The sequence below is a fragment of the Panthera uncia genome, chromosome X, assembly GCF_023721935.1.
Source record: "Panthera uncia isolate 11264 chromosome X, Puncia_PCG_1.0, whole genome shotgun sequence".
NCBI lineage: Eukaryota > Metazoa > Chordata > Mammalia > Carnivora > Felidae > Panthera > Panthera uncia.
In genome coordinates, this window is record NC_064817.1 from 6,307,078 (window position 1) to 6,334,642 (window position 27,565).

At 45.8% G+C, this 27,565-nt stretch overlaps 1 protein-coding gene across 1 annotated transcript; it reads right to left on the reverse strand.

The window, feature by feature from the left end:
• Positions 1 to 7,604: 7,604 nt before the first annotated feature.
• On the reverse strand, positions 7,605 to 8,264 carry LOC125932333 (putative claudin-24). Its single transcript, XM_049644874.1, has one exon. It carries the CDS (start codon positions 8,262 to 8,264, stop codon positions 7,605 to 7,607), a length of 660 nt encoding a protein of 219 aa, XP_049500831.1.
• Positions 8,265 to 27,565: the final 19,301 nt, after the last annotated feature.

Sequence of the window (27,565 nt, forward strand, 5' to 3'; positions counted from 1 at the left end):
CCGGGTTTGTTTTGGGGGGGGGGGCTATGCTGTACCTTGTAGGATGTTTATCCGCATCTGTTGCCTCTACCCAGTAGGTGCCAGGGGTACTTCCTCTCCCCTTCTGTCGAGACCAAAAATGTCTCCAGACATTTCCCAGTGTCCTCTGGGGGCAGAAGTGCTCCCCACCGAGAACCTCTGGGTTACAGGTAGCCAACGACCCTCGCTAATGAGCGCTATGGCGTGTTGAGAGGATTTTGAGGAAAACTATCCAATAAAACTGTATTGGCTCAATATGTCATAGCGTCCATTTGCCTGGTCTTTGACTATCTTTAACTCAAGGGTCTCCTGGGGTGATTTTGCTTCCCTCCCCAAGGGGACATTTGAAAATATTAATAAGAAATGTAATTTTTGAAATATGAAACACCATGGTAGGGTTAGGTAGGCAGATAGATACAGCTGATGAGAGAAATGGGTAACTTGGGGGATAAATCTGAAGAGATGGCCTGAAACACAGCCTGGAAGTTGAAATATGAAAGAGTACTTAAGGGGCGCCTGGGTGGCTCGGTCAGCTAAGCATCCGACTTCGGCTCAGGTCATGATCTCGAGGTCCATGGTTTTGAGCCCCGCGTCGGGTTCTGTGCTAACAGCTCAAAGCCTGGAACCTGCTTCGGATTCTGTGGCTTTCTCTCTGCCCCTTCCCTGCTCGTTCTCTGTCTCTCTGTCTCTCTCAAAAATAAATAAACATTAAAAAAAAAAAAAAGAGTGCTTAAGAGGCATGGAAAGTGGAGGAAGAAGGCCTGATGTATGTATGTCTCTGGGCATTTCACTGGAATACAAATAGACTACGGAAAAGGCGATATATATTTTTTAATGTTTATTTTTGGGGGAGAGAGCTCAAGAGCACAAGCGAGGGAGGGGCAGAGAGATGGGGACAGAGGATCAGAAGCAGACTCTGTGCTGACAGCTTTGGTGCTGAGAGCAGTGAGCCAGATGTGGGACTGAAACTCATGAACCACGAGATCGTGACCTGAGCTGAAGTCGGACACTCAACCGACTGAGCCACCCAGGCGCCCCGAAAAAGGCGACATTTGAAATGAGGTTGAAATTTTTCTAGATCTTTCTAGTGAAAGATCTGAGTCCTCAAATTGAGGAAGTACATTGGGTCCTTCAGTAGGGCAAATAAAAATAGGTTCACACCTATTATAGTGAAAATGCAGAAACTTCAGATATAAGGAGAAATTTTTTAAGGAGACTAGAGAGAAAGCAGAAATTAAATGATAAAGGATCTATAATTAGACCAACAAACACCAGACTTCAAGAAAGAGCAAAAACAGTAAAATAATATCTTCAAAGTGCTGAAAGAAAATAATGCTCAACCAGTAATTCTATGCATACTAACCTATAACCTATCACTCAAGAATAAGGACAAAATGAAGACATTTTCAGAAAAGGAACTTCACAAAAGGAGGCACTTTGGGAAGAAAGTAATTCGGCCCAGAATAAAAGACTTGGATCCAGAAGTAATGATAAACAAAGGAATTGGTGAGCACGTGGGCATATCTGAAAAGTTTTTTTAATGTTTCTTTATTTTTGAGACAGAGAGACAGAGCATGAAGGAGGAAGGGTCAGAGAGAGAGGGAGACACAGAACCCAAAGCAGGCTCCAGGCTCTGAGCTGTCAGCACAGAGCCCGATGCAGGGCTCGAACTCACAAACTGTGAGATCATGACCTGAGTAGACGTCGGGTGCTTAACCGACTGAACCACCCAGGCGCCCCTGGTTATAATTTTTAAATGCTGATATTATGGAGTTCACAGATAGCATGTAATACAGGAGAGGAAAGGGTGCCTGGCTGGCTCAGTTAGAAGAAGGTCTAGATCTCGGGGTCGTGATTTTGAGCCTACATTGGATGTAGAGATTACTTAAATAAAGTTAAAAAAATTTTTTAAGACAGGAGAGGAATAGTTAGGGCTAAATCTTTTTAATGTCCTATTTATTCTGAGTCATTAATTAACTTTAGATTTAAAAAAAAAATTATTTATTTGTTTGTGTAATCTCTATGTCCAACATGGGATTTGAACTCATGACCCCGAGATCTAAAGTCACATGCTCTACCAACCGAGCCAGCCAGGTGTCCCAACCAACTTTAGATTTTAAGTGAGTATATATGTTAAAATGTTAAGGATAACCACTATACAAATAGAGGATGGAAAAAAAAAAAGTAGAAGGACTGGAAAGGACAAAACAAAGCGGACAAAACAAAGCCGTAATTTTTCCGAGGCAACATGTTTATGTAGAAAATCCAAGAAAAGACTGCATAGTCATGATTCCATTTATAGGAATTTTCTAGAAAAGGAGCAGTCGACACAGACACAGAGAAGTGGTTCCCTGGTGCTAGGTGTGGGAATGGGGAATGGCCACCAGTGGGCATTAGGAAACATTTGAGGCAGACAAGGATAGTCTAAACCTGGATTGTGATTATGGTCCTACAATTCTATAAATTTACTAAAACTCTGCAAGTTGTGTGCCTTAAAGGAACGAATTTTATGGTGTACAAATTATATCTAAACAAAGAATTTTTTTAATTTTTAAAAAATACTTATTTTTGAGACAGAGAGCATTCACGTGTGAGAGTCCAGGAGGGGCAGAGAGTAGGGGACAAAGGATCCCAAGCGAGTTCCACGCTGACAGCAGCGAGCCCAATGCGGGTCACCAACTCACAAACCATGAGATCATGACCTAAGTCCAAGTCAGAGGCTCAACCAACTGAGCCACCCAGGTGCTCCTCAACAAACATAAAAATAAAACCCAATGGCATTCCTAAATGCCAGTGACAACTTTTTAAAAAATATATACTATTTCCAATGGTAAGAAAACCAGTAGTGGTCCAAGGAATACATTTAAAGATGTGCAAAACTGTCATGGGGGGAAAAAAAAGAATCTTATTTAAAGTCAGGAAAAACAAGTTATTCAACAGAGGTGTAGACTATGTTCATGAATGTCATGACTCGATGTTGTAAATTGGCCATTCTCATCCATGTATTGTAATTCCAGCCAAAACCCCACGAGTTTTTGTTCATTTGGGAAGCATTGACAAAAGATAAAACAACAGTGAGTGAACTCAGTATAGGCCTATTTCCTCCAAGTTGTGACTCAGGGGCCCCGGGTCCTTCCCTCTTGTAGCCAGATGTCCTCAATAGGTAGATGGCGAGTTCTCTGGGCCTGTCTGCTTCTAGTGACAGGAGTATGGGGCATCGCTCATGGAGCACTTCATAGGTTGGCCTGGAAGCGCTATGCAGTATTTCTGCTCACTTAATAGCGACTAGTGCCAGCCATGTGGCTGGGAAATTTAGTCCAACTACGTGCCCAGGAGAAAAGAAAAGTAGGTTATGGCGAACACACAGCAGTGTCTGCTGTAGCTTTTCATCAAGTTTGATGAGCTGATATTCCCAGACTCCTCCTGACCTGCGCAACATGGACTTCTTCCTGGGATATTCACCCAGGAAGTGAATAAATTCCGAGCTCTCTCCTGGCATATAAAGTTCCACTCCAGAAGCCACAAAAAACATTCAGGGCTCATTTTTATAGTTTGTGGTAGAAAATGAAAATCACATTTTCGTATCATAAATGACGTGTATCAATCAGACCCATCATCATATAAACTGTACAGGTCTTTCTGTGACTTGCCAAATCCTCAGACGACCAGCATCGCCCTGCCACCCACCCCAGGCCAGGGTCTGATCTGATTCCCGCCGGCAGGTACAGGAAGTGGAAAGGGTAGCAGAGCCAATAGTGTGAAGCTTGGCATCTTCAACGGCCACTAACAGTTTGCTCTTGGCTGCTTATTTAACTCAGTCCCTCAGTTTCTCCATCTGTAAAACTGGGATAATAATTGTTTTGTCCTCATCTATGATTGTTGTGAGACTAAAATAAATAATCCACGTAGATTGTTACTGTCATTTATATCCCAGTCCCCTATTGGTAGGTATTTGATGGTTTTTACTTGTTTTCTGTTATGAACAACACTACCTAAGCATCTTTTTAGTCCCATCTTGGCTGACACATAAGTAGCTTGCTAATTCACGGGACGTATTCCATAGGTCCAATTGGGTTACGACCCAAGGCATGGATAAAATACCTCTTGGGGCACCTGGGCGGCTCAGTCGGTTAAGTGTCCGACTTTAGCTCAGGTCATGATCTCACTGTTCATGAGTTCTAGTCCCGCGTCAGGCTCTGGGCTGACAGCTCAGAGCCTGGAGATGCTTCATTCTGTGTCTCCTTCTCTCTCTGCCCCTCCCCCACTCATGCTCTGTCTGTCTCTCAAAAACAAATAACCATAAAAAAAACCCAAAACCTCTTTTTGTAATTAAAAAAAAAAAAAATATCTAAGTGCCAGCTGAAGGCAGAGCGCATTTGCTTGATTTTTCCAAAAGGAAAAGAAACAATTTCTAAAACCTGGTAACTAATAAACTTGAATTCAATAATCCGCAAAAATACTAGGATGTGATAGTAGATATACAGTTTACGAACTCCTAGGATGATGGCGATCTTGGATGGCCAACATGAATTTTCTAGGAACAATCTAGCCGATCCGATTTCTACTTTCCCTCACGTTAAGTGCGATTCAGATTGGCATTGCAGACAGATTGGGCTGCCAGGCATTCTGGGACTTGAGTGACTGAACCTCTGGGAGAAGGAAGAAAGTCCAGCCCTGGTAGAGCAAGGGCTAGAAAGTATGGGTGAGATCACCGAGGGTGGCTTCTGTTGGGCCAACATAGTTCCATGAGGTCACTCTTCACCTACAAACCAGGCCTGCAGCTAGTCCAGAAAAGGAACTCCAGGGAAGAAGCCTGGCATGAAGGCCTGTCAACACCATAGGGAGGTGTGATAAAGACCATGGACGTCCATGGTTGCAACACTGATTCTAGACCCTACTGGCAATAGACAGAAGCTGCCACTGTAAGTCTCCCCATATCAGGATTGGTTTCCCATTTTAGGGCAGCAGCCCTTGTCCTACCTTGAGCATCATGACCCTTTGGATCTTGCCAGGAATTAGTGTGACTGTCTCCCTCAGACCGGAAGCCATCTAACTATTGCTGGCATTTTACAGGTGTAGATGTTATCGCTCACCCAATTTTGAGATCTCCTGAGTAAGGGAATCGTGTCTTCCAGAGATGTTGGGGCATACGAGGGATGTAAAGACTCTTCTTATTTCATTCAATAAGAGAAATTTACTTGAGTTTGTCTAAGTCAGTGATTCTCAACTGGGATGACTCTGTCCCCTTAGGGGACATCTGGCAATGTCTGGAGATATTTTTCATTGGCACAACTTAGGAGGTAGAGTGCTACTGGCATCTAGTGCGTAGAGGCCAGAGATACTGCTCAACAACCTACAATGTGCATGATAACCCCCAGCATGAAGAATTATCCCGCCCCAAATGTCTACGATGCCTAGTTGAGAAGCCCTGACCTAAACCGAAAAGGAAACATGCAAAACGACTTATCGGAAGAGTCCTGGGGGTAGTTTGCAGAATCCAAGGAGAAATTGAACCAGTCTCAAAAAGAAAAAGAATATACCGGTGCTGATCCATGATCCCGAGCAGTAGGAGGTCACGGACATTTGCCACACTCTGTTGCACATATGACTTGTCTCCCCAGCTGCCAGTCTCTCGGGAAAGAATGTGATTGGTCCAGCAAGGGTCAGAGTCCACTCCCAGGAGATTCAGCTGGGGCCAGCTATGTGGTAGAAACGTGGCACACGGGGGCCACTCCATAGATGTTTCCTACACGAATGAATTACCATGGCTGCTGGCAGCCATTCCTGTGAGCCGTGCTAGTGTTTTGAGAGATGGGGCAGAAATCTGGCAAAGAATCCATCACTTTCAGCCTGTGGGGCTATCTGTTGTTAAGCCATGGTCATCCCTCTCTGCTTGTCCACTCTTCCCGACCTTCCAGTCCATCCTCCTATAAATCCCCTGCTCCGGTGACACGGGCTATGTTCGTGGCTATGAACATAAGCTGCTGTTTCCTGGAATTTCAGAAGCCTCCACATCTCCTAATAGCTGGGAGTGATTTTCCCTGACTTTCACTCCACCAGCTAGTCTAATCTTCCAATACCTAATTCTCTGTATTAGATCGTTCCTGTTCGAAATATCTAGAATTTTCCCGACTAAAACTGACTGACGTAGCAGAGATGGTTTCCAACAGTTCTCACTGCACATTTGATGATCCCTTGGCCGCTGGCCTTGTTGAAGGCAACCTCAGACACCAGATGTGTTCCCGCTTCCCGCCAGGCCTCAGGTCTCTCTGCAAAGCGGGGCTTCTCAGTCGTGAGTGGGCATCAGAAACTTCACTGGAAGGCGTGCAAAACGCAATTTCCTAGACCCCCAACTCAGCATTTCTGATTCAGTAGGTCTGGTTTGGGAGTTAAGAATTTGCATTTCTAACAAGTCCCCACTGAATGTTGACGCTGTTAGTCCAGAGTCCCCGCTGGGAAACATTGTCAGCCGGATCCCAAAGGTCAGTCATTTTGAATGCCTGGCTGAATTATTAGAATTAAAAAAAAAATTTTTTTTTAACCTTGATTTATTTTTGAGAGACAGAGAGAGAGCACGAGTGGGGGAGGAGCAGAGAGAGAGGGAGACACAGAATCCGAAGCAGAGGCTCCAGGCTCTGAGCTGTCAGCACAGAGCCCGACGTGGGGCTCGAACTCGTGAACCGCGAGATCATGACCTGAGCTGAAGTTGGACACTCAACTGACTGAGCCACCCAGGCGCCCCTAGAATGTTTTTTTTTTAAGATTTTATTTTATTTTTTTCAAGATTTTATCTTTAAGTCATCTCTACAGCCAACGTGAACTTACAGCCAAGCGAACTTACAACCTCATGATCAAGAGCCGCACGTTCCACTGGCTGAGCCAGCCAGGTGCCCCTGAATCATTAATATATTTAAAAATGAACTCTTTAGTGATTACTTTGCTATAATTTGTGTGGACTGCTACAAACAGGACACCACTGTGTGTTGTCCTTCCTTTCCCTAACGTTGTGAGGCTGCCCACCTTTCTCAGTATTGCCTTCTCACCTCCCACCTTTCCGATAGCATGTGAACTTCAGGCACCCGCTTTTCCTAGGGTGTGATACTTGACTTTGAAGTGGGAAAATGGAGTATAAATTCACCCATTCGAGGAGGCTTTTTCAGCTGGTATTTAATCGTGAGCAGCAACAGATGAAAATGAAGTCAATCCACTGCGGGAAAGCAAAGAGGAAGAGAGAAGGAGAGAAAGAAGTATGATTTCTGATTAAACAAAGTGTCAACTACACTTTAATAAAAAAAAATAGTAGTACAATTTCTGAAAGACAAGGAAAACAGTGCCGCGTTGGAAACATTCTTCAGAAAGCTTGAGGTTAACGGTCCATTTTTTTAAAGGCGAGAGTGAGTGGGGGAGGGGCAGAGGGAGAGGGAGAGGGAGAGGGAGAGCGAACCCCAAGGAGGCTCCGCGCTGCCAGCGCAAAGCCTGATGCGGGCTTTGAACTCACGAAACGCGAGATCGTCACCCGAGCTGAAAGCAGGAGCTGGACGCTCGGCCGACTGAGCCACCCAGGCGCCCCGGTCGGTGGTCCATTTTTAAACAAAGTCTACTTTAGCAAAAGGCACTTTTCTTGAGAAGTCCAGTTTTGAAGGAAAAGAGGTGGGTTTTTCAGCCAATCTGTTGGCACAAAGCTGTGACGCGATCAGAAGAAGGCCTCCGGTCAAAAGGAAAAATCCGCCAATCCAGCCGCCGAACATGGCATTGCCATAGTCCCACCGGGGCACGTCGGTTGGGAACTCAGGGCCCCAGAACCTCTGCACGGTGACCCGGGCGATGTAGGACACAGGCACCAAAGTGGCGAGTCCAGCGAGGAAGAACAGAGCTCCCCCTGCAACGTTCGTGCTTCTCTCCAAAGAGCTTCCCTGGTGGCCCCCGTACCTCACACATGTCAGTCCCAGAAGGACGGCCACCAGCCCGAGCGAGCCAGCGACACAGGCGCCACACATGAGGATGCGGGCCACCAGCATTTCGGTGGCCAGGTCCCGCAGGCTGGCAGAGGCCTGGCACACACGGCCACCCGTGTCTTGAGTCACACACGTTTCCCACAGGCCCAGCGTGTACTTCTCACTCTCCAGTAAGCCCGAGGAGAGGGTCAGCCACTGAGGGATGCAGAGCGTCACCAGGGAGCACACCTGGCCAGCCAGGGAGCCCAAGAGCCCCGCGTTCTTGACCAGGCGGAGGACCCCACTCGTCATCTCGCTGGCCAGGCCCGAGTCCGCTGGGGAAACTGTGTCTCCACCTAAGAGCAGGGCGGCTTTGCAAACATGACTCACTCCTTGGTTAACCAATCAGAATGCGGCGGTTATTGTTCACCCTTCACGAATGCAGACGGGCACCTACCATTAAAATAGGCCCGACAGAAAAGCCCGGCCGACCCAGGCCGAGGGGGAGGACAGGCGGGCTGGGTCAGGTAACAGGCACTTGGCAGAATTCTTCCCAGTTGTGAAAGGTATTCATTTCAGCAGTCTTATTTTCAAAAAGGAGACAGTTTGGAATGGAGTTATTAAGCATTCGAATCACTGATCAAGGTTTTTCAAGGAACTTTCATCATTTTGAACTATTTTGAATTCTCTGTTAGCATTACCTCTTCCAGGGTTTGGTATCTGGTTCCATCATTCCTAAACCTATCCTCACAGGAAGCCTCTAATTATCCACACCTTCCATTAAAACAGGAGATGGGGATCTTCCCGAATTAAAAAAGACTCTCATGGTCCAGCAATCGCGCTCCTTGGTATTTACCCAAAGAAGCTGAAAACTTATGTCCACGCGAAAACCTACAGCAGCTTTATCATAGTTGCCAAAACTCGGAAGCAACCAAGATGGCCTCCAGAAGGTAAATGGATACATAATGGTCCATCCAGACGTGGGATACTATTCAGTGCCAAAAAGAAATGAGCTACCAAGCCATGAAAACAAAGGGAGAAACTTTAAATGCACATTACTAAGTGAAAGAAGCCAGTCTGAAAAGGCTACAGACTATATGATTCCAGCTACATGATATTCTGGAAAATTCTGGCAAAACTACGGAGACAGTAAAGAGATCAGTGGTTGCCAGGATATGGGGTCGGGGTGGGGGGGGGGGCGGGAGGGATGAACAGGTAGGGCACAGGGTATATTTAGGGCAGTGAAACTATTCTGTATGATATTATAATGGTGGCTACTCACCATTATACATTTGTCCAAACCCACAGAATGTACACCACCAAGAAGGAACCTTAATGTCAAGTGCAGACTGGGTGATAACAATGTGTCAACGTAGGTTCATCAGCTATAACAAATAGTACTGCTCTGGTGGCAGATGTCAACAGCGAGGGAGGCTATGCATGTATGAGAGCAGGGAGTAGGAGAGAAATCTCTATACCTTCCCCTCAATTTTGCTGTGACCCTGGGGTACTGGCTGGCTCGGTTAAGCGTCCGACTTCGGCTCAGGTCATGGTCTCACGGTCTGTGAGTTTGAGCCCCGCATCGGGCTCTATGCTGACAGCTCAGAGCTGGGAGGCTGCTTCAGATTCTGTGTCTCCCTCTTTCTCTCTCTTTCTCAAAAAGAAATAAAAACATTTTTTAAAAAATCAAAAATTGTGTTTCTGTGACCCTGAAACTGCTCTAAAAATTAAAGTCCGTCTAAAAAGAGAGAGAGAGAGAGAGAGAGACTATTATCTGTCACTCCAGTTCCCACTCAGGGTCATCATGATCAGTGATAAAGGAGAATTTTCCATTGTCTCTCTGCTAGGTCCAAAATGATGTTGGGATCCCTCAGCCTGCCCCGGGGGGCTTCTTCAGGAAGCCGAACACAACCTCTCAGGTTTCCAAATTCTCCCCCTTTGGGGCTTGCATACACATCATATTCTCTTGGAGTGCCCCACCCTCCTTTGTGCTGTTGTAAATGTTTGGCAAGTGGAAGATAAATCCACCCCCAAAATTCTGTCTCTGTCCCAGTTTGAGATATGGGTCTATGAGAAGTCTAAGAAAGTACAGAGACACAGTCAGCTTGGCCATTACTCAGTATTAACCAGAATCAGGGAGATTTCTGTTTCTCCAGCTTCTAGAGTGAGCACGTGAAGGAATATCACACACACACACACACACACACACACACACACACTCATACACACACACATTTTTCTGCGAGAGGTAGAAGGAAGAAAAGAAGAGGTCTTGACCTGCTGGGAGGAGGCGGCATCTCGCCAGGAGGAGGGTGTAATTACCCCACACCCAGTCCCCATTCCTAACTCCCCGATACCATCTAGAGAATGGACACCCACAGCCAAAGGGACACACGAGGTACGACTGTATCTGTGATCTGCCAGGAGGCCCTGATCCTTCACTCCAATGCCAAGGACGGAGAGACTAATTCTGGTGAATCCCAAACAGGGATCTAGCGTCAGCATAATCAGTGCTGGTCAGAGCCTATTACGTTAGGGTGAATTCCCGGATTTAAATCTACTTAGACGTTTTTATTCAATGGTTTTATGGAGCCCTACGTCTCACACAGGCTTTCTTACTCTTACGGGGCAAGTCTAAGGAAGCCCTGACTTTTGAGAGCCGGTGCAAGGCCTTCGAACACACCCATGTTTGTCTCTTAAAGAGAAGTAATTAGCTTCATGTAAGAGAAAACTGTGTCAACACAGGTCTAGCCAAGATGGATATTGTGACAACAATATCCACGAGCTGATGTCCCTGCATCTCTGATGACTCGACAATGCCTCCCGCCCAGGACGGGCACTGCTTGGAGCAGATCGTAAAATAACTACACATCTCCAGCAGGGCGCCCGTGTCTCTTGCCCCAAGGGATTCTATTTTTTTTTTAATGTTTATCTATTGATTTTGAGAGACAGCGAGACAGAGAGACAGACAGAGAGAGAAAACCCCAAGCAGGCTCCACGCCGTCAAAACAGAACCCGACGTGGGGCTTGATCCCACAAACTGAGATCATGACCTGAGCTGAAATCAAGAGCCAGATGCTCGGACGACTGAGCCACCCAGGTGTCCCCTTTTTTTATTTATAGAATCTTTTTTCATTTGTCTGTTTTTATTAAGTTTCTTTTTAATTTTAATTCCAGTGTCGTTAACATACAGTGTTGGATTATAGTGATTCAACACTTCTGTACATTGCTCAGTGCTCATCATGATGAGTGTAGTCTTTATCCCCTTCACCATCCCCCCCCCCACCTCCCCTCTGGTGACCATCAGTTTGTTCTCTATAGATAAGCATCTCTCTTTTTTTTTTTATTTGCTTGTCTGTTTTCTTAAATTCCATATATGAGTAAAATCATATGGTATGTCTTTCTCTGACTGACTTATTTCACTTAGTGCTATACTCTGTAGCACCATTCGTGTTTTTGCAAATGGCAAGATTTCGTCCTTTTTTGTGGCTGAATAATATTCCATTGTGTATATATGCCACATCTTCTTTATCCATTCATCTATCAATGGACACTTGGGCTGCTTCCACAATTTGGCTGTTGTAAATAATGCTGCAATAGACTTAAGGGCTCGTGTATCCCTTTGAATTCTCCTTTTTTTGGGTATTTTTTGGGTAAATACCTAGTAGTATAAACCCCGCATTGTAGGGTGGTTCTATTTGTGACATTTTGAGGAACGTCCATACTGTTTTCCACAGTGGTTGCACCAGTTTGCATTCCCACCAACAGTGTAGGAGGGCTTCCCTTTCTCCACATCCTCGCCAACACCTGCTGTTTCTTGGGTTGTTGATTTTAGTGACTCTGACAGGTGTGAGGTGATATCTCCTTGTGGTTTTGATTTGCATTTCCCTGATGATGAGTGATGTTGAGCATCTTTTCATATGTCTGTTGGCCATCTGGATGGCTTCTTTGGAGAAGTGTCTGTTCATGTCTCCTGCCCATTTTTTGATCAGGTTATTTGGTTTTTGGGTGTTGTGTTGTGTCAGTTCTCTCTATATTTTGGATACTAACCCTTTATTGGATATATCATTTGCAAATCTCTTCTCCCATTCAACATTGCCTTTTAGTTATGTTGATTGTTTCCATCACTGTGCAGAAGCTTTTTATTTTGATGAAGTCCCAATAGTTTATTTTTGCTTTTATTTCCCTTCCCTCAGGAGACATATCTAGAAAAATGTTGCTATGGCCAATGCCTGTACTCTCTTCCAGGATTTTTATGGTTATAGGTCTCACATTTAGGTCTTCAATCCATTTTGAGTTTATTTTTGTGTATGGCTAGAAACTGGTCCAGTTTCACTCTTTGGCATATAGCTGTCCAGTTTTCCCAATGCCATTTATTGAAGACACTGTCTCTTTCCCATTGGATATTATTGCCTCCTTTGTTGAAGATTAATGACTATATAATTGTTGGTTTATTTCTGGGCCCTTTATTCTGTTCTATTGATCTATGTGTCTATTTTTGTACGCATACCATGCTGTGTTGATGACTACAGCTTTGCAGTATATCTTGACGTCTGGGATTGTGATACCTCCAGTTTTGTTTTTCTTTTTCAAGGTGGCTTTCACTATTTGGGGTCTTGTGTGGTTCCGTGCAAAGTTTAGGATTGTTTGTTCTAGTTCTGTGAAAAATGCTGTTGGTATTTTTTTTTTAATTTTTTTTTCAACGTTTTTTATTTATTGTTGGGACAGAGAGAGACAGAACATGAACGGGGGAGGGGCAGAGAGAGAGGGAGACACAGAATCGGAAACAGGCTCCAGGCTCCGAGCCATCAGCCCAGAGCCTGACGCGGGGCTCGAACTCACAGACCGCGAGATCGTGACCTGGCTGAAGTCGGACGCTTAACCGACTGCGCCACCCAGGCGCCCCTGCTGTTGGTATTTTGATAGGTATTGCATTACATCTGTTGAGTGCTTTGGGTAGTATAGACATTTTAACAACATTTGTTCTTCCGATCCATGAACATTGACTATCTTTCCATTTGTGTCATCGTCAATTTCTTTCATCAGTGTTTTCTAGTTTTCAGAGCACAGGTCTTTCACCTCTTTGGTGAGGTTTATTCCTAGGTATTTTATTATCTTTGATGCAGTTGTAAATGGGATTATTTTCTTAATTTCTCTTTCTGCTGCTTCACTATTGGTGAATAGAAATGCAAAAGATTTCTGTACGTTGATTATGTATCCTGTGACCTCCCTGAATTCATTTATTAGTTCAAGTAGTTTTTTGGTGGAGTCTTTAGGGTTTTCTATAAATATAGTATCATGTCATCTGCAAATAGTGAAAGTTTTACTTCTTCGTTACCAGTCTGGATGCCTTTTATTTCTTTTTGTTGTCTGACTGTTGTGGCTAGGACTTCCAGTACTGTGTTGAATAAAAGTGGTGAGAGAGGACCTCCTTGTCTCACTCCCGACCTTAGGGGGAAAGCTCTCAGTTTGTCCCCATCGAGGATGATATTAGCTGTGGGTTTACAAGGCCCTCCAGAGATTCTTCATGTACCTGCATCAGGATGGGGATGTTTCTGGCCGGGAACGCTGCCCCACAGACACCGCCCTGGGGACAAGAGCTCACAGGTCTTTCTGTCCTGATTTTAACCTGGAGCAGATCCAGATTCAGAGATGGGAGAAGGTCAGGTCAGGAAGCAAAGGCCTTGGCAGTTATTCTTGCCAAACGGCTCTGGTGTCATTCGGTGTGTAAGCCTCAAGCATCCGGGCCTTCCCAGGCCTTCCTGCTTTGTTCCCCTCCGAGCCCTTGTCTGGCAAGCTGGAGTTGGGGCCCCTTCCTTCCACTGTGGCGGTCTCCTTGGCTCGCCGTGCGTGAGCCAGATGACTCAAGCAGCTGCGTTATCCCTCAAGGGGCTTTGGATAGGGTTGATATTTATATTCAGAGACACACAGAAGTATTAACAACAAATTTTACGGAGACTGATAGTATGTATGTGCATCATGGGCTATTATGATCTACATTCAGCTGGCCAATAATTTACCTCATGTGTAAAGATTATGAAATGCCTAGCACATCACAGGCCTCAATTGTAGGCCATTTCCACCCTTCTGGACCCTTCCCTCCCCACTGGGCACTGGCACACGGAAGACCTGTAAAAATGACAAGCCTGGCTGTGGAGTTCAAACTCTGTCCCTCCTATTTCCAAGGTGGCAGAGATTGTGAGACTGACTCATAACCTGCGACTGTCTTGGCCCAAGTTTCCAAGCAACTGCTCTTAAAAAAAAAAAAGTTTATTGATTTATTTGGGGTGGGGAGGAGCAGAGAGAGAGAGGGAGAGAGAGAATCCCAAGCAGGCTCCGCACTGTCAGTGCAGAGCTCCACGTGGGGCTCGAACTCACGGACCCGGAGATCACGATCTGAGAAGAAATCAAGAGTCTGGCGCTTAACCGCTAAGCCAAGCCACCCAAGTGCCCCCCAAGCCACTGTCCTTCTATTATACTGGTTGTTTTTAAGGGGCAGGGAGGGTGGGCGATGTGCTAATAATGAGAACAGAATCTTAACTGTGTCTCTTCAAAAGCCATCAAGCAGATTGAAAGGAGTGCTGTTAAATAAGACCCGATCATTCAGATTAATTGTGTTCACTATTTAAAGTTGTTTTTTTTTTTTAAGATTTATTTATTTTTGAGAGTGCACAAGCTGAGCAAGGCAGCGGGAGGAGGGGGGGCAGAAGGTCCAAAGTAGGCTCCGTGCTGACAAGTAGCCAGTCCACTGCGGGGCTTGGACCCACGACCTTCGAGATCGTGACCTGAGCCGAAGTCGGACACTTGACAGACTGAGCCACCCAGGCGCTCCTGTGAAAGGGCTTCATTTTAATTCTAATTTCCAAGCAACTACTGCACGTACACAACAAGGCTGTTGATTTTTGTGTTAGTATCCAGTGGCTAACTGGGGTTTCCGCTGGGTTGGAATAGCTTTTTCAGGCGTTTTCTTGGGCTTTTGAAGGCATAGAATCAAGTTAGCCGAACAATGACTTATGTGCCCCTCTAGGATAATTATACCTAATTTCTCTGTCTCCTGACTTATGTCAGACCGGCTAGACCTTCCAGAACAATCTTACGTAACAGCGGTAATGACAAGTTTTCGAGTCTGGTTCCTTGTTTTCAGGGAACTGGTCAAATGCAGGGATTCACAGCAGGGACAACAGAGGGGGTGGTTTGCTGGGGCTGAGGCCGAAGAGGCCTCATTGGAAAAAGCCTCACAGGCGATTCTGAAAAGCCCCACCTCACCCAAGGGGGGTAAACCTGCATTCATGTTTCACCAAAGATTTAAATGTTCATTTAAAATAGGCATCATCAGGGGCGCCTGGGGGGCTCAGTCGGTTAAGCGTCCAACTCTTGGATTCGGCTCAGGTCTTGATCTTGAGGTTCGCGAACTTGAGCCTTGGTACCCGGCTCTGCGCTGACAGTGCGGAGCCCGCTTGGAATTTTCTCTCTCTGCCCCTCCCCTGCTCTCGTTCACTCTCTAAAAAAAAAAAATAAATAAATAAACTTAAAATAAAATAAGGTAGATATCATCAAGTGAAGCGTCTTTTGTTCCTTAGTTTACAAAGAGCGTTTATCAGAAATTAATGGTGTCCTGGTGTGAATCTCGAAGATAAATAGAAAGGTTTTATTGAGCTATTATCTACATACCGTGCAACGCACCCATTTGAAGTGTGCAAGTCAGTGGTTTTTAGTGTATTCACAGAGTCAACCAATCATGGCAGTTGCAGAGCATTCCCACCCCCACAAAAAGAAAACCCACCCCAACCAGCAGCCACTCGCCTTCCTGCTCCCGGCCCCGGCAGCCACGGCCTCCTTTCTGTCCCCCTTGCCTGCTCTGGAAATTTCATGCAAACGAAATCCGATAATTTATGGCCTTGCGTATCTGGCCTCTTTCACTTAACATCGTGTTTTCAAGGTTCATCTACCCACGTAGTAGGAGGAGGAAAATTAAGTCATTTCCTGACTTACTCCTACCAAATTCACCTGGCTCAATGACCGACAGTCCTGCAGGGAATACCCTTGGCAGCCGTGAACTTCCCTGTTCCTGGTCCCGCAGCGTCCTAGCGGAACCCCGTTCGCAGCCGGGGCTCGTGACTTTCCAAGATTTCTCCTCCACGCTTTTGTCTGGAGTCTAGAGACACATCCCCTAAAGGGCATGGTGTGCTCCCAGCTTCCCAGACTCCAGCGAGGCCACAGTGGCCGGGAAGTAGAAGGCTTCAGGTGTATTTGTCAGCCAAGATCTTCAAAGTCCGGCCGTGAGTGGCGCCAATAGCCTCCGACAGCCTGTGTTGCCCAAGGGACGTGCGTGGGCGTCCCCTTTAGTCACCACACTTGCTTGTCCTCTATTTCCCAGCAAGCCCCACGCCTTGCCGCTGCTGCCTCTTTAATCTCTTCTCCCTTGGGGCCTGCCGCCACCTGTCATGTGCTTTGTCGCCATCCCCCCCCCCGCCCCCCTGCCCCAGGAGCCACCGTCCCCGCCACCACGTCGTCTGCCGGCCAGCTCTCTCCTCTCCTGGAGACCTTCCCCGGCTAATGGTTACTCCTTTCCCCCCATCTACCCTCCCCAGAGCCCTTTCCAGGCCCTGTCCTGGGTCCCTGCGGCGGCCTGTCTCTCCCCTTGGTGGCCCTCTGTCAGGCTGAAGTCACTTGCCAATCCACACTGTCTTCCAGAGGCTACACGGCCTGACCCCGTCCCCCTCAGTCCTGCACTCCCAGCCCCTAATGCGGGCACGAGGTAGGTTCCCAAGAAACGTTTCTTTAGTCTGGGTTGCTCGACCCTGCGCTGGTGACACTGGGGGCCACACGACTCTCGGGCAGGGGGGCGCGGCGCGGGGCGCTGTCCCACGCGGGGCACAGGGTTTAACAGCATCCCTGGCTTCTACCAACCAGAGGCCAGTAGCACCCTCCGGTCGGGACATCCCGAAATATCCCCACACGTCGCAGCTGTCCCCCGGGGGCCGAGTCCACACCAGGCTGAGATTCCCTTCAAGGCCTCAGCGAAGGAACGAAGGGATCCTGCCACGACAGACTCCATCCGTGGCACCGATCAAACACCAGGAGGCCACTTTTCCTCTGCTCCATCTAAGTGAACCAAAGAACCTAAAATGAGACTTAAAAGAGCAGGAAAAGAAATCAGCCATTCTACTCACGCTCTATACACCCCCACTCTCTCTATTTTTTTTTAAATATGAAATTTATTGTCAAATTGGCTTCCATACAACACCCAGTGCTTATCCCAAAAGATCCCCTCCTCAATACCCATCACCCACCCTCCCCTCCCTCCCACCCCCCATCAACCCTCAGTTTGTTCTCAGTTTTGAAGAGTCTGTTATGCTTGGCTCTCTCCCACTCTAACCTCTTTTTTTTTTTCCTTCCCCTCCCCCACGGGTTTCTGTTAAGTTTCTCAGGATCCACATAAGAGTGAAAACATATGGTATCTGTCTTTCTCTGTATGGCTTATTTCACTTAGCATCACACTCTCCAGTTCCATCCATGTTGCTACAAAGGGCCATATTTCATTCTTTCTCATCGCCACGTAGTACTCCATTGTGTATATAAACCACAATTTCTTTATCCATTCATCAGTTGATGGACATTTAGGCTCTTTCCATCATTTGGCTATTGTTGAGAATGCTGCTATAAACATTGGGATACAAGTGCCCCTATGCATCAGCACTCCTGTATCCCTTGGGTAAATTCCTAGCAGTGCTATTGCTGGGTCATAGGGTAGGTCTGTTTTTAATTTTTTGAAGAACCTCCACACTGTTTTCCAGAGTGGCTGCACCAGTTTGCATTCCCACCAACAGTGCAAGAGGTCCCCATTTCTCCACATCCTCGCCAGCATCTATAGTCTCCTGATTTGTTCATTTTGGCCACTCTGACTGGCGTGAGGTGATATCTGAGTGTGGTTTTGATTTGTATTTCCCTGATGAGGAGCAATGTTGAGCATCTTTTCATGTGCCTGTTGGCCATCTGGATGTCTTCTTTAGAGAAGTGTCTATTCATGTTTTCTGCCCATTTCTTCACTGGATTTTTGTTTTTCAGGTGTGGAGTTTGGTGAGCTCTTTATAGATTTTGAATACTAGCCCTTTGTCCGATATGTCATTTGCAAATATCTTTTCCCATTCCGTTGGTTGCCTTTTAGTTTTGTTGATTGTTTCCTTTGCTGTGCAAAAGCTTTTTATCTTCATGAGGTCCCAATAGTTCATTTTTGCTTTTAATTCCCTTGCCTTTGGGGATGTGTCAAGTAAGAAATTGCTGTGGCTGAGGTCAGAGAGGTTTTTTCCCTGCTTTCTCCTCTAGGGTTTTGATGGTTTCCTGTCTCACATTCAGGTCCTTTGTCCATTTTGAGTTTATTTTTGTGAATGGTATAAGAAAGTGTTCTAGTTTCATTCTTCTGCGTGTTGCTGTCCAGTTCTCCCAGCACCATTTGTTAAAGAGACTGTCTTTTTTCCATTGGATGTTCTTTCCTGCTTTGTCAAAGATTAGTTGGCCATACTTTTGTGGGTCTAGTTCTTGGATTTCTATTCTATTCCATTGGTCTATGTGTCTGGTTTTGTGCCAATACCATGCTGTCTTGATGATTACAGTTTTGTAGTAGAAGCTAAAGTCTGGGATTGCGATGCCACTGTTTTGGTTTTCTTCTTCAATATTACTTTGGCTATTCAGGGTCTTTTGTGGTTCCATATGAATTTTAGGATTGCTTGTTCTAGCTTTGAGAAGAATGCTGGTGCAATTTTGATTGGGATTGCATTGAATGTGTAGATAGCTTTGGGTAGTATTGACATTTTAACAATATTTACTTTTCCAATCCATGAGCACGGAATGTTTTTCCATTTCTTTGTATCTTCTTCAATTTCCTTCATAAGCTTTCTATAGTTTTCAGCATACAGATCTTTTACATCTTTGGTTAGGTTTCTTCCTAGGTATTTTATGCTTCTTGGTGCAATTGTGAATGGTGCAATCCATTTCTTTATTTGTCTTTCTGTTGCTTCATTATTAGTGTATAAGAATGCAACTGATTATCTGTACATTGATTTTGTATCCTGCAACTTCGCTGAATTCATGTATCAGTTCTAGCAGACTTTTGGTGGAGTCTATCGGATTTTCCATGTATAATATCATGTCATCTGCAAAAAGTGAAAGCTTAACTTCATCTTTGCCAATTTTGATGCCTTTGATTTCCTTTTGTTGTCTGATTGCTGATGCTAGAACTTCCAACACTATGTTAAACAACAGCGGTGAAAGTGGACATCCCTGTCGTGTTCCTGATCTCAGGGGGAAAGCTCTCAGTTTTTCCCCACTGTGGATGATATTAGCTGTGGGCTTTTCATAAATGGCTTTTATGATGTTTAAGTATGTTTCTTCTATCCCGACTTTCTCGAGGGTTTTTATTAAGAAAGGATGCTGAATTTTGTCAAATGCTTTTTCTGCATCGATAGACAGGATCATATGGTTCTTATCTTTTCTTTTATTAATGTGATGTATCACATTGATTGATTTGTGAATGTTGAACCAGCCCTGAAGCCCAGGAATGAATCCCACTTGATCGTGGTGAATAATTCTTTTTATATGCTGTTGAATTCAATTTACTAGTATCTTATTGAGAATTTTTGCATCCATATTCATCAGGGATATTGGCCTGTAGTTCCCTTTTTTTACTGGGTCTCTGTCTGGTTTAGGAATCAAAGTAATGCTGGCTTCATAGAATGAGTCTAGAAGTTTCCTTCCCTTTCTATTTTTTGGGATAGCTTGAGAAGGATAGGTATTATCTCTGCTTTAAATGTCTGGTAGAATTCCCCTGGGAAGCCATCTGGTCCTGGACTCTTATTTGTTGGGAGATTTTTGATAACTGATTCAATTTCTTCACTGGTTATGGGTCTGTTCAAGTTTTCTATTTCTTCCTGTTGGAGTTTTGGAAGTGTGTGGGTGCTTAGGAATTTGTCCATTTCTTCCAGGTTTTCCAGTTTGTTGGCATATAATTTTTCATAGTATTCCCTGATAGTTGCTTGTATTTCTGAGGGATTGGTTGTAATAATTCCATTTTCATTCATGATTTTATCTATTTGGGTCATCTCCCTTTTCTTTTTGAGAAGTCTGGCTAGAGGTTTATCAATTTTGTTTATTTTTTCAAAAAACCAACTCTTGGTTTCATTGATCTGCTCTACAGTTTTTTTTTTTAGATTCTATATTGTCTATTTCTGCTCTGATCTTTATTATTTCTCTTCTTCTGCTGGGTTTGGGGTGTCTTTGCTGTTCTGCTTCTATTTCCTTTAGGTGTGCTGTTAGGTTTTGTATTTGGGATTTTTCTTGTTTCTGGAGATAGGCCCGGATTGAAATGTATTTTCCTCTCAGGACTGCCTTCGCTGCATCCCAAAGCATTTGGATTGTTGTCTTTTCATTTTCATTTGTTTCCATATATTTTTAAATTTCTTCTCTAATTGCCTGGTTGACCCATTAATTCTTTAGGAGGGTGTTCTTTAACCTCCATGCTTTTGGAGGTTTTCCAGACTTTTCCCTGTGGTTGATTTCAAGCTTCATAGCATTGTGGTCCGAAAGTATGCATGGTATGATCTCAATTCTTGTATACTTATGAAGGGCTGTTTTGTGACCCAGTATGTGATCTATCTTGGAGAATGTTCCATGTGCACTCGAGAAAAAAGTATATTCTGTTGCTTTGGGATGCAGAGTTCTAAATATATCTGTCAAGTCCATCTGATCCAATGTATCATTCAGGGCCCTTGTTTCTTTATTGATCCTGTGTCTAGATGATCTATCTATTGCTATAAGTGGGGTATTAAAGTCCCCTGCAATTACCACATTCTTATCAATAAGGTTGCTTATGTTTGTGATTGTTTTATATATTTGGGGGCTCCCGTATTCGGCACATAGACATTTATAATTGTTAACTCTTCCTGATGGATAGACCCTGTAATGATTATATAATGCCCTTCTTCATCTCTTGTTACAGCCTTAAATTTAAAGTCTAGTTTGTCTGATATAAGTATGGCTACTCCAGCTTTCTTCTGAGTTCCAGTAGCATGATATATCTCCACACCCTCACTTTCAATCTGAAGGTGTCCTCAGGTCTAAAATGAGTCTCTTGTAGACAGAAAATAGATGGGTCTTGTTTTTTTTTATCCATTCTGATACCCTATGACTTTTGGTTGGAGCATTTAGTGCATTTACATTCAGTGTTATTATAGAAAGATACCGGTTTAGAGTCATTGTGATGTCTGTACGTTTCATGCTTGTAGCGATGTCTCTGGTACTTTGTCTCACAGGATCCCCCCTAGGATCTCTTGTAGGGCTGGTTTAGTGGTGATGAATTCCTTCAGTTTTTGTGTGTTTGGGAAGACCTTTATCTCTCCTCCTATTCTAAATGACAGACTTGCTGGATAAAGGATTTTCGGCTGCATATTTTTTCTGTTAATCACATTGAAGATTTCCTGCCATTCCTTTCTGGCCTGCCAGTAGATAGATCCGTCGCTAGTCTTATCGGTCTCCCTTTGTATGTTAGAGCATGTTTATCCCCAGCTGCTTTCAGAATTTTCTCTTCATCCTTGTATTTTGCCAGTTTCACTATGATGTGTTGTACAGAACATTGATTCAAGTTACCTCTGAAGGGAGTTCTCTGTGCCTCTTGGATTTCAATGCTTTTTTCCTTCCCCAGATCAGGGAAGTTCTTAGCTATGATTTGTTCAAGTACACCTTCAGCCCCTTTCTCTCTCTTCCTCTTGTGGAATTCCTATTATATGGATACTGTTCTGTTTCATTGCATCACTTAGTTCTCTAATTCTCCCCTCACACTCCTGGATTTTTTTATCTCTCTTTTTCTCAGCTTCCTCTTTTTCCATAATTTTATCTTCTAATTCACCTATTCTCACCTCTGCCTCTTCAATCTGAACGGTGGTTGTCTCCATTTTAGTTTGCACCTCATTTATAGCATTTTTTAGCTCCTCCTGTTTCTTAGTCCCTTGAGCTCTATAGCAATAGATTCTCTGCTGTCCTGTATGCTTTTTCAAGCCCAGCGATTAATTTTATGACTATTATTCTAAATTCTTGTTCTGTTATATTGCTTAAATCGTTTTTGATCAATTCGTTTAGCTGTCGCTACTTCCCGGAGTTTCTTTTGAGGGGAATTCTTCCGTTTTGTCATTTTGGATAGTCACTGGGGTGGCGCGGAACTGCAGGGCACTTCCCCCTTGCTGTCTGGAGTAACTTCTGTTGGTGGGCGGGGCCACAGTCAGACGCGATGTCTGTCCCCAGCCCCCCGCTGGGGCCACAGTCAGACTGGTGTGTACCTTCTCTTCCCCTCTCCCAGGGGCAGGACTCACTGTGGAGTGGAGTAGCCCCTGTCTGGGCTGCTTGCACCCTGCCAGGCTTGTGGTGCTGCTTCGATGGGATCTGCCTCCAGAGAGTCCCTTCTGCGAGTCTTCTGGCGGTTTTCTGGGTTATTCAGGCAGGTGGGGGTGGAATCTAAGCGGTCAGCAGGACGCGGTGAGCCCAGCGGCCTCCTCCGCCGCCATCTTCCTCCGGTCTCCCACCCTCTGGAAAACCCAGCCCAACCCATGCAGTAGACCTCTGGCAGTGTTTTCCCTCTCGGCCCGCCACTTCCTCGGACGTCTTCCCTCCGCGGACCGTGGCTCCCGGGGGCGTCCTGTCCGTACCGGCGCCGCTGTCCCCGGTGCCCCCCATCCCTGCCTTCTCAGCCTCTCCAACGCGGGCTCTCCCCTCCCCTGGTTTGGGGCCCCACGGCCAGGCCGATGACGCCCATGACAGCAGTACCACTTCCCGGGCACTTCCCACAGGCCGGTGCTGTCCCGCAGCACACCCGGCTCACACGGGCTTAGCGGTCGGCCCCAGGCCCCACGACGCCTAAGTGGCGGGGGCAGAATTGGAACCCAGCTCTTTCCGAGTCCGGGCCCGGTCCCTCTCAAGGCTGAAAGACGGGCCGCGCTGAGAGAGCTTCTCCTCCCGGGACACGTTTGCTCAGGACAGCCTGGAGGTGTAGGAAGCTTCTGGCAGGCCGGGTGCAGCGATGCTCCGGGCCTCGGAGCTCCCCTGCTCACCCCTCCCTCGCCCCCATCGCGTTCCAGGCCACCAGAAACTCGTAACAAAAGCACCTTCTCAGTGGGGGCCGGAAGGACCTTTCCCAAACGCTAACCCGCGGTTAGGCCCCCTCCCCAGCGCCAAATGTGGGAAGGGTCCCACATTCTGGCGCGTCCCCTCTGCCGCCACCCGCTCCCTGCCCTTCACTCCCACCGCATCCGGCCATCGGTCCCGAAGCCCTCACCGCCCCTCGCCCGCGCATGAGTGCTGCCCTTGTCAGTGTGCTCTGACCTCCAGTCTTGACTGCAGGTGGCCTCCCGGTGCCTAGGGCAGCATGTGAAGCACCGGGAGTCCTCAACAAATGCTGGCGGCTGGAATGTAGGGACCAGCGGCTAGAATTTTGCTGTGGGTTTGTTTTTTTTTTAATATAATTTGTTGTCAAGTTAGCTAACAGTGTGCTCTTGGTTTGGGAGGGGTAGATTCCCCTGATTCGGCACTTGAGTACAACGCCGGGGGCCCATCCCAACAAGCGCCCCCACCCATGCCCATCGTCCACTTTCCCCTCTCTCCCACCCCCCACCCACCCAGTTTGTCCTCTGTGCTTCAGAGTCTCTTATGGTTCGCCTCCCTCCCTCCCTCTGTGTTTGTAAGTATTTTTTTCCCCTTCCCTTCCCCCATGGTCTTCTGTTAAGTTTCTCAAGTTCCACATAGGAGTGAAAACCTATGACATCTGTCTTTCTCTGCCTGACGTATTTCACTCTTGCTGTGAGTTTTTAAATAGTGAACACAGTTGGGGCACCTGGGTGGCTCAGTCGGTTGAGCCTCCGACTTCGGCTCAGGTCATGATCTCGCAGCTCGTCGGTTCTAGCCCCACATCGGCTCACTGCTGTTCACGCAGAACCTGCTTCAGATCCTCTGTCCCCCCCCCAACCCTCCCCGACTCATGCTCACTCTCTCTCTCTCTCTCTCAAAAATAAACATTAGGAAAAAAAATGAAGTCCTTTCACAAAAGCAACGCACTCTCAATGTACCCCCTAGATGGGAAGACTGCACGTATCTTGCAAAGTTGTTCAGTCTTCCTAGATGAACGCGTTGACTCAACGTCATTCTAAGCAAAGTATTGATGATAAGTAGTTAAGTGGAAAAAAGGGGCGATATCCACACGTACGAAGAAGGGTACCGTTCACTCTGTCAAGTTTATACCCAAAGAAGATCGCCGCAAACACACATGGATCACTAGTTCGTGGCTTGCTTGTTGACACACTCAGAGAGACGTGTTTACAGACGTGTGCAAGAATAAGATGGACTGATCGATGGATACAGGGATGCGCGTGGGGATAGACATGTGGGAAAGGAAATATGGGTAGAATCTAGCCCGTAAGTATTCGTGTGTTAGCTGCAAACTTTTTTCAACCTTGTTGAATATTTGGAAATTTTCATAATGAAAGGTTGCGGAAATACAGAGCAAAGAATAGCAAAACTGAAAATGCATGTATAGTGTGAGTCCAACTTTAAAAATATGAGCTGATCACCAAACTCCACACCCGAAAAACAAATAACCCAGTGAAGAAATGGGCAGAAAACATGAATAGACACTTCTCTAAAGAAGACATCCGGATGGCCAACAGGCACATGAAAAGATGTTCAACGTCGCTCCTCATCAGGGAAATACAAATCAAAACCACACTCAGATACCACCTCACGCCAGTCAGAGTGGCCAAAATGAAGAAATCAGGAGACTATAGATGCTGGAGAGGATGTGGAGAAACGGGAACCCTCTTGCACTGTTGGTGGGAATGCAAATTGGTGCAGCCGCTCTGGAAAGCAGTGTGGAGGTTCCTCAGAAAATTAAAAATAGATCTACCCTATGACCCAGCAATAGCACTGCTAGGAATTTACCCAAGGGATACAGGAGTGCTGATGCAGAGGGGCACTTGTACCCCAATGTTTAGAGCAGCACTCTCAACAATAGCCAAATGATGGAAAGAGCCTAAATGTCCATCAACTGATGAATGGATAAAGAAATTGTGGTTTATATACACAATGGAGTACTACGTGGCGATGAGAAAGAATGAAATATGGCCCTTTGTAGCAACGTGGATGGAACTGGAGAGTGTGATGCTAAGTGAAATAAGCCACACAGAGAAAGACAGATACCATATGGTTTCACTCTTATGTGGATCCTGAGAAACTTAACAGAAACCCATGGGGGAGGGGAAGAAAAAAAAAAAAGTGGTTAGAGTGGGAGAGAGCCAAAGCATAAGAGACTGTTAAAAACTGAGAACAAACTGAGGGTTGATGGGGGGTGGGAGGGAGGGGAGGGTGGGTGATGGGTATTGAGGAGGGCACCTTTTGGGATGAGCACTGGGTGTTGTATGGAAGCCAATTTGACAATAAATTTCATATATTGAAAAATAAAATAAAATAAAATAAAAATAAATAAATAAAATAAAATAAAAATATGAGCTGAAGGGGCACCTGGGGGGTTCAGTCAGTTGGGCGTCCGACTTCGGCTCAGGTCATGGTCTCACGGTCCGCGGGTTCGAGCCCCGTGTCGGGCTCTGTGCTGACAGCTCCGAGCCTGGAGCCCGCCTCGGATTCTGTGTCTCCCTCTCTCTCTGCCCCTCCCCTGCTCAAGCTCTGGCTCTGTCTCTGTCTCTTTCAAAAATAAATAAACATTAAAAAAATTTTTTTAAATATGAGCTGAAGACAGATGGGGAGGAAATGGGCTAAAATATTGCCTGTGGTGAAATTATACGTGGTTTTTATTTACTTTTTCATACTCCACGTCCTGACCATATTTTCCTTTTAAAAAAATTGTTTTAATGTTTGTTTATTTTTGAGAGAGAGAGAGAGAGTGAGAACAGGGGCAGAGAGAAAGAGATACAGAATGTGAAGCAGGCTCCAGGCTCCGAGTTGTCAGCACAGAACCCGATGCCAGGCTTCAACTCACCAATCATGAGATGGTGACCTCAGCTGAAGTCGTAGGCTTAACCGACTGAGCCACCCAGGTGCCCCTCTTTTTTTTTTTTTTTTTAATGTCTATGTATTTCTTCGTTTTGAGAGAGGGCCCGCGTGCACACATGCATGAGTGGGGGAGGGGCAGAGAGAGGGAGACAGAGAATCCCAAGCAGGCTCCGTGGCTGCCGGGGGGGCTCAAACCCACAAACAGTGAGATCAGCACCTGAGCCAAGAGTAAGAGTTGGGCCCTTAACAAACTGAGTCACCCTGGTGCCCTGAGCATGTGTCAATTTTTAATAATAAACTTATGTATGATATCTTTATCACTATGCGAAGAACGCTTTGGGGTTTTAGAAATGCCTCTACATTCAGGAGCATTCTTCCATTTCTCCACGAGAGGGCGGCATAAGCACAGCAAATAGCAAAATTGCTTTGAAAGTATTCAGTCTGAAATTGAATGCTGCTGTTAATTCAGTTTATTTTTTAAATTTTTTGTGTTTATTTGTTCATTTTTGAGAGAGAGAGAGAGAGGGAAAGAGCAGGGGAGGGGCAGAGGGAGAGAGAGAAAATCCCAAGCAGGCTCCTTGCTATCAGCTCAGAGCCCGATTCGGGACTTGATCCCATGAACCGTGAGATCATGACCTGAGCTGAAATCAAGAGTTGGACCCTGAGCCATCCAGGTGCCCCGAGCATGTGTCAGCTTTTAATAATAAAATTATATATGATATTTTTATCACTATGCAAAGAACACTTCGGGGTTTTAGAAATGACTCTATATTCAGGAGCATTCTTCCATTTCTCCACGAGAGGGCAGCATAAGCACAGCAAATAGCAAAAATGTGTTGTAAGTATTCAGTCTGAATGCTGCTTTTAGTTCACCAGTTTTTTTTTTTTATGTTTATTTGTTCATTTTTGAGAGAGAGAGAGAGAGAGAGAGAGAGAAAGCGGGAGAGGGCAGAGAGAGAAGAGAGAGAGTTTCAAGCAGGCTCCTTGCTGTCAGCTCAGAGTGAGGTTCAGGGCTTGATCTCATGAACCGTGAGATCATGACCTGAGCCGAAATCAAGAGCCAGACACTTAACCGACTCAGCCACCCCACCCCCCCCCCCCCCCGATTTTCTTTTTACAATATCCAGGGACTTTCACCATAACCCAAAGGGTATCGCTGCCCACCCACTCACCCTCTGGCCAAGCCAGAAAGGCCCATTGGGCATCGGTGTCTCACAGGTGTGCTCCCTCCTCGTGGCTGTGGCTTTGAACACCTCCTGGGTCCCCAGAGCCCTCTAAGCACAGCTCTAGACATCTGTCCACCTTGGCTTCTCAGGAGATGACCAAACCTACCATTGACTTGAGTTCTCAGGCTACGCCCCACCCTGTCTGTATCTCTGCCCATCACGGGGCTACCGCAGCCTCTTGTTCCAACCATACCCTGTTGCTCCCTGTAGTTTTTGTCAGTTACTTCAAATGTCTTATTTTAAATGATCTTTGCCTAGAAACTGAAAAGGAAGAATTTACAAATTTTTCTATGTGACGATGTAAAATCCCTGCTCAGGGAAGGAAGGAAGGGAGGAAGGGAGAGA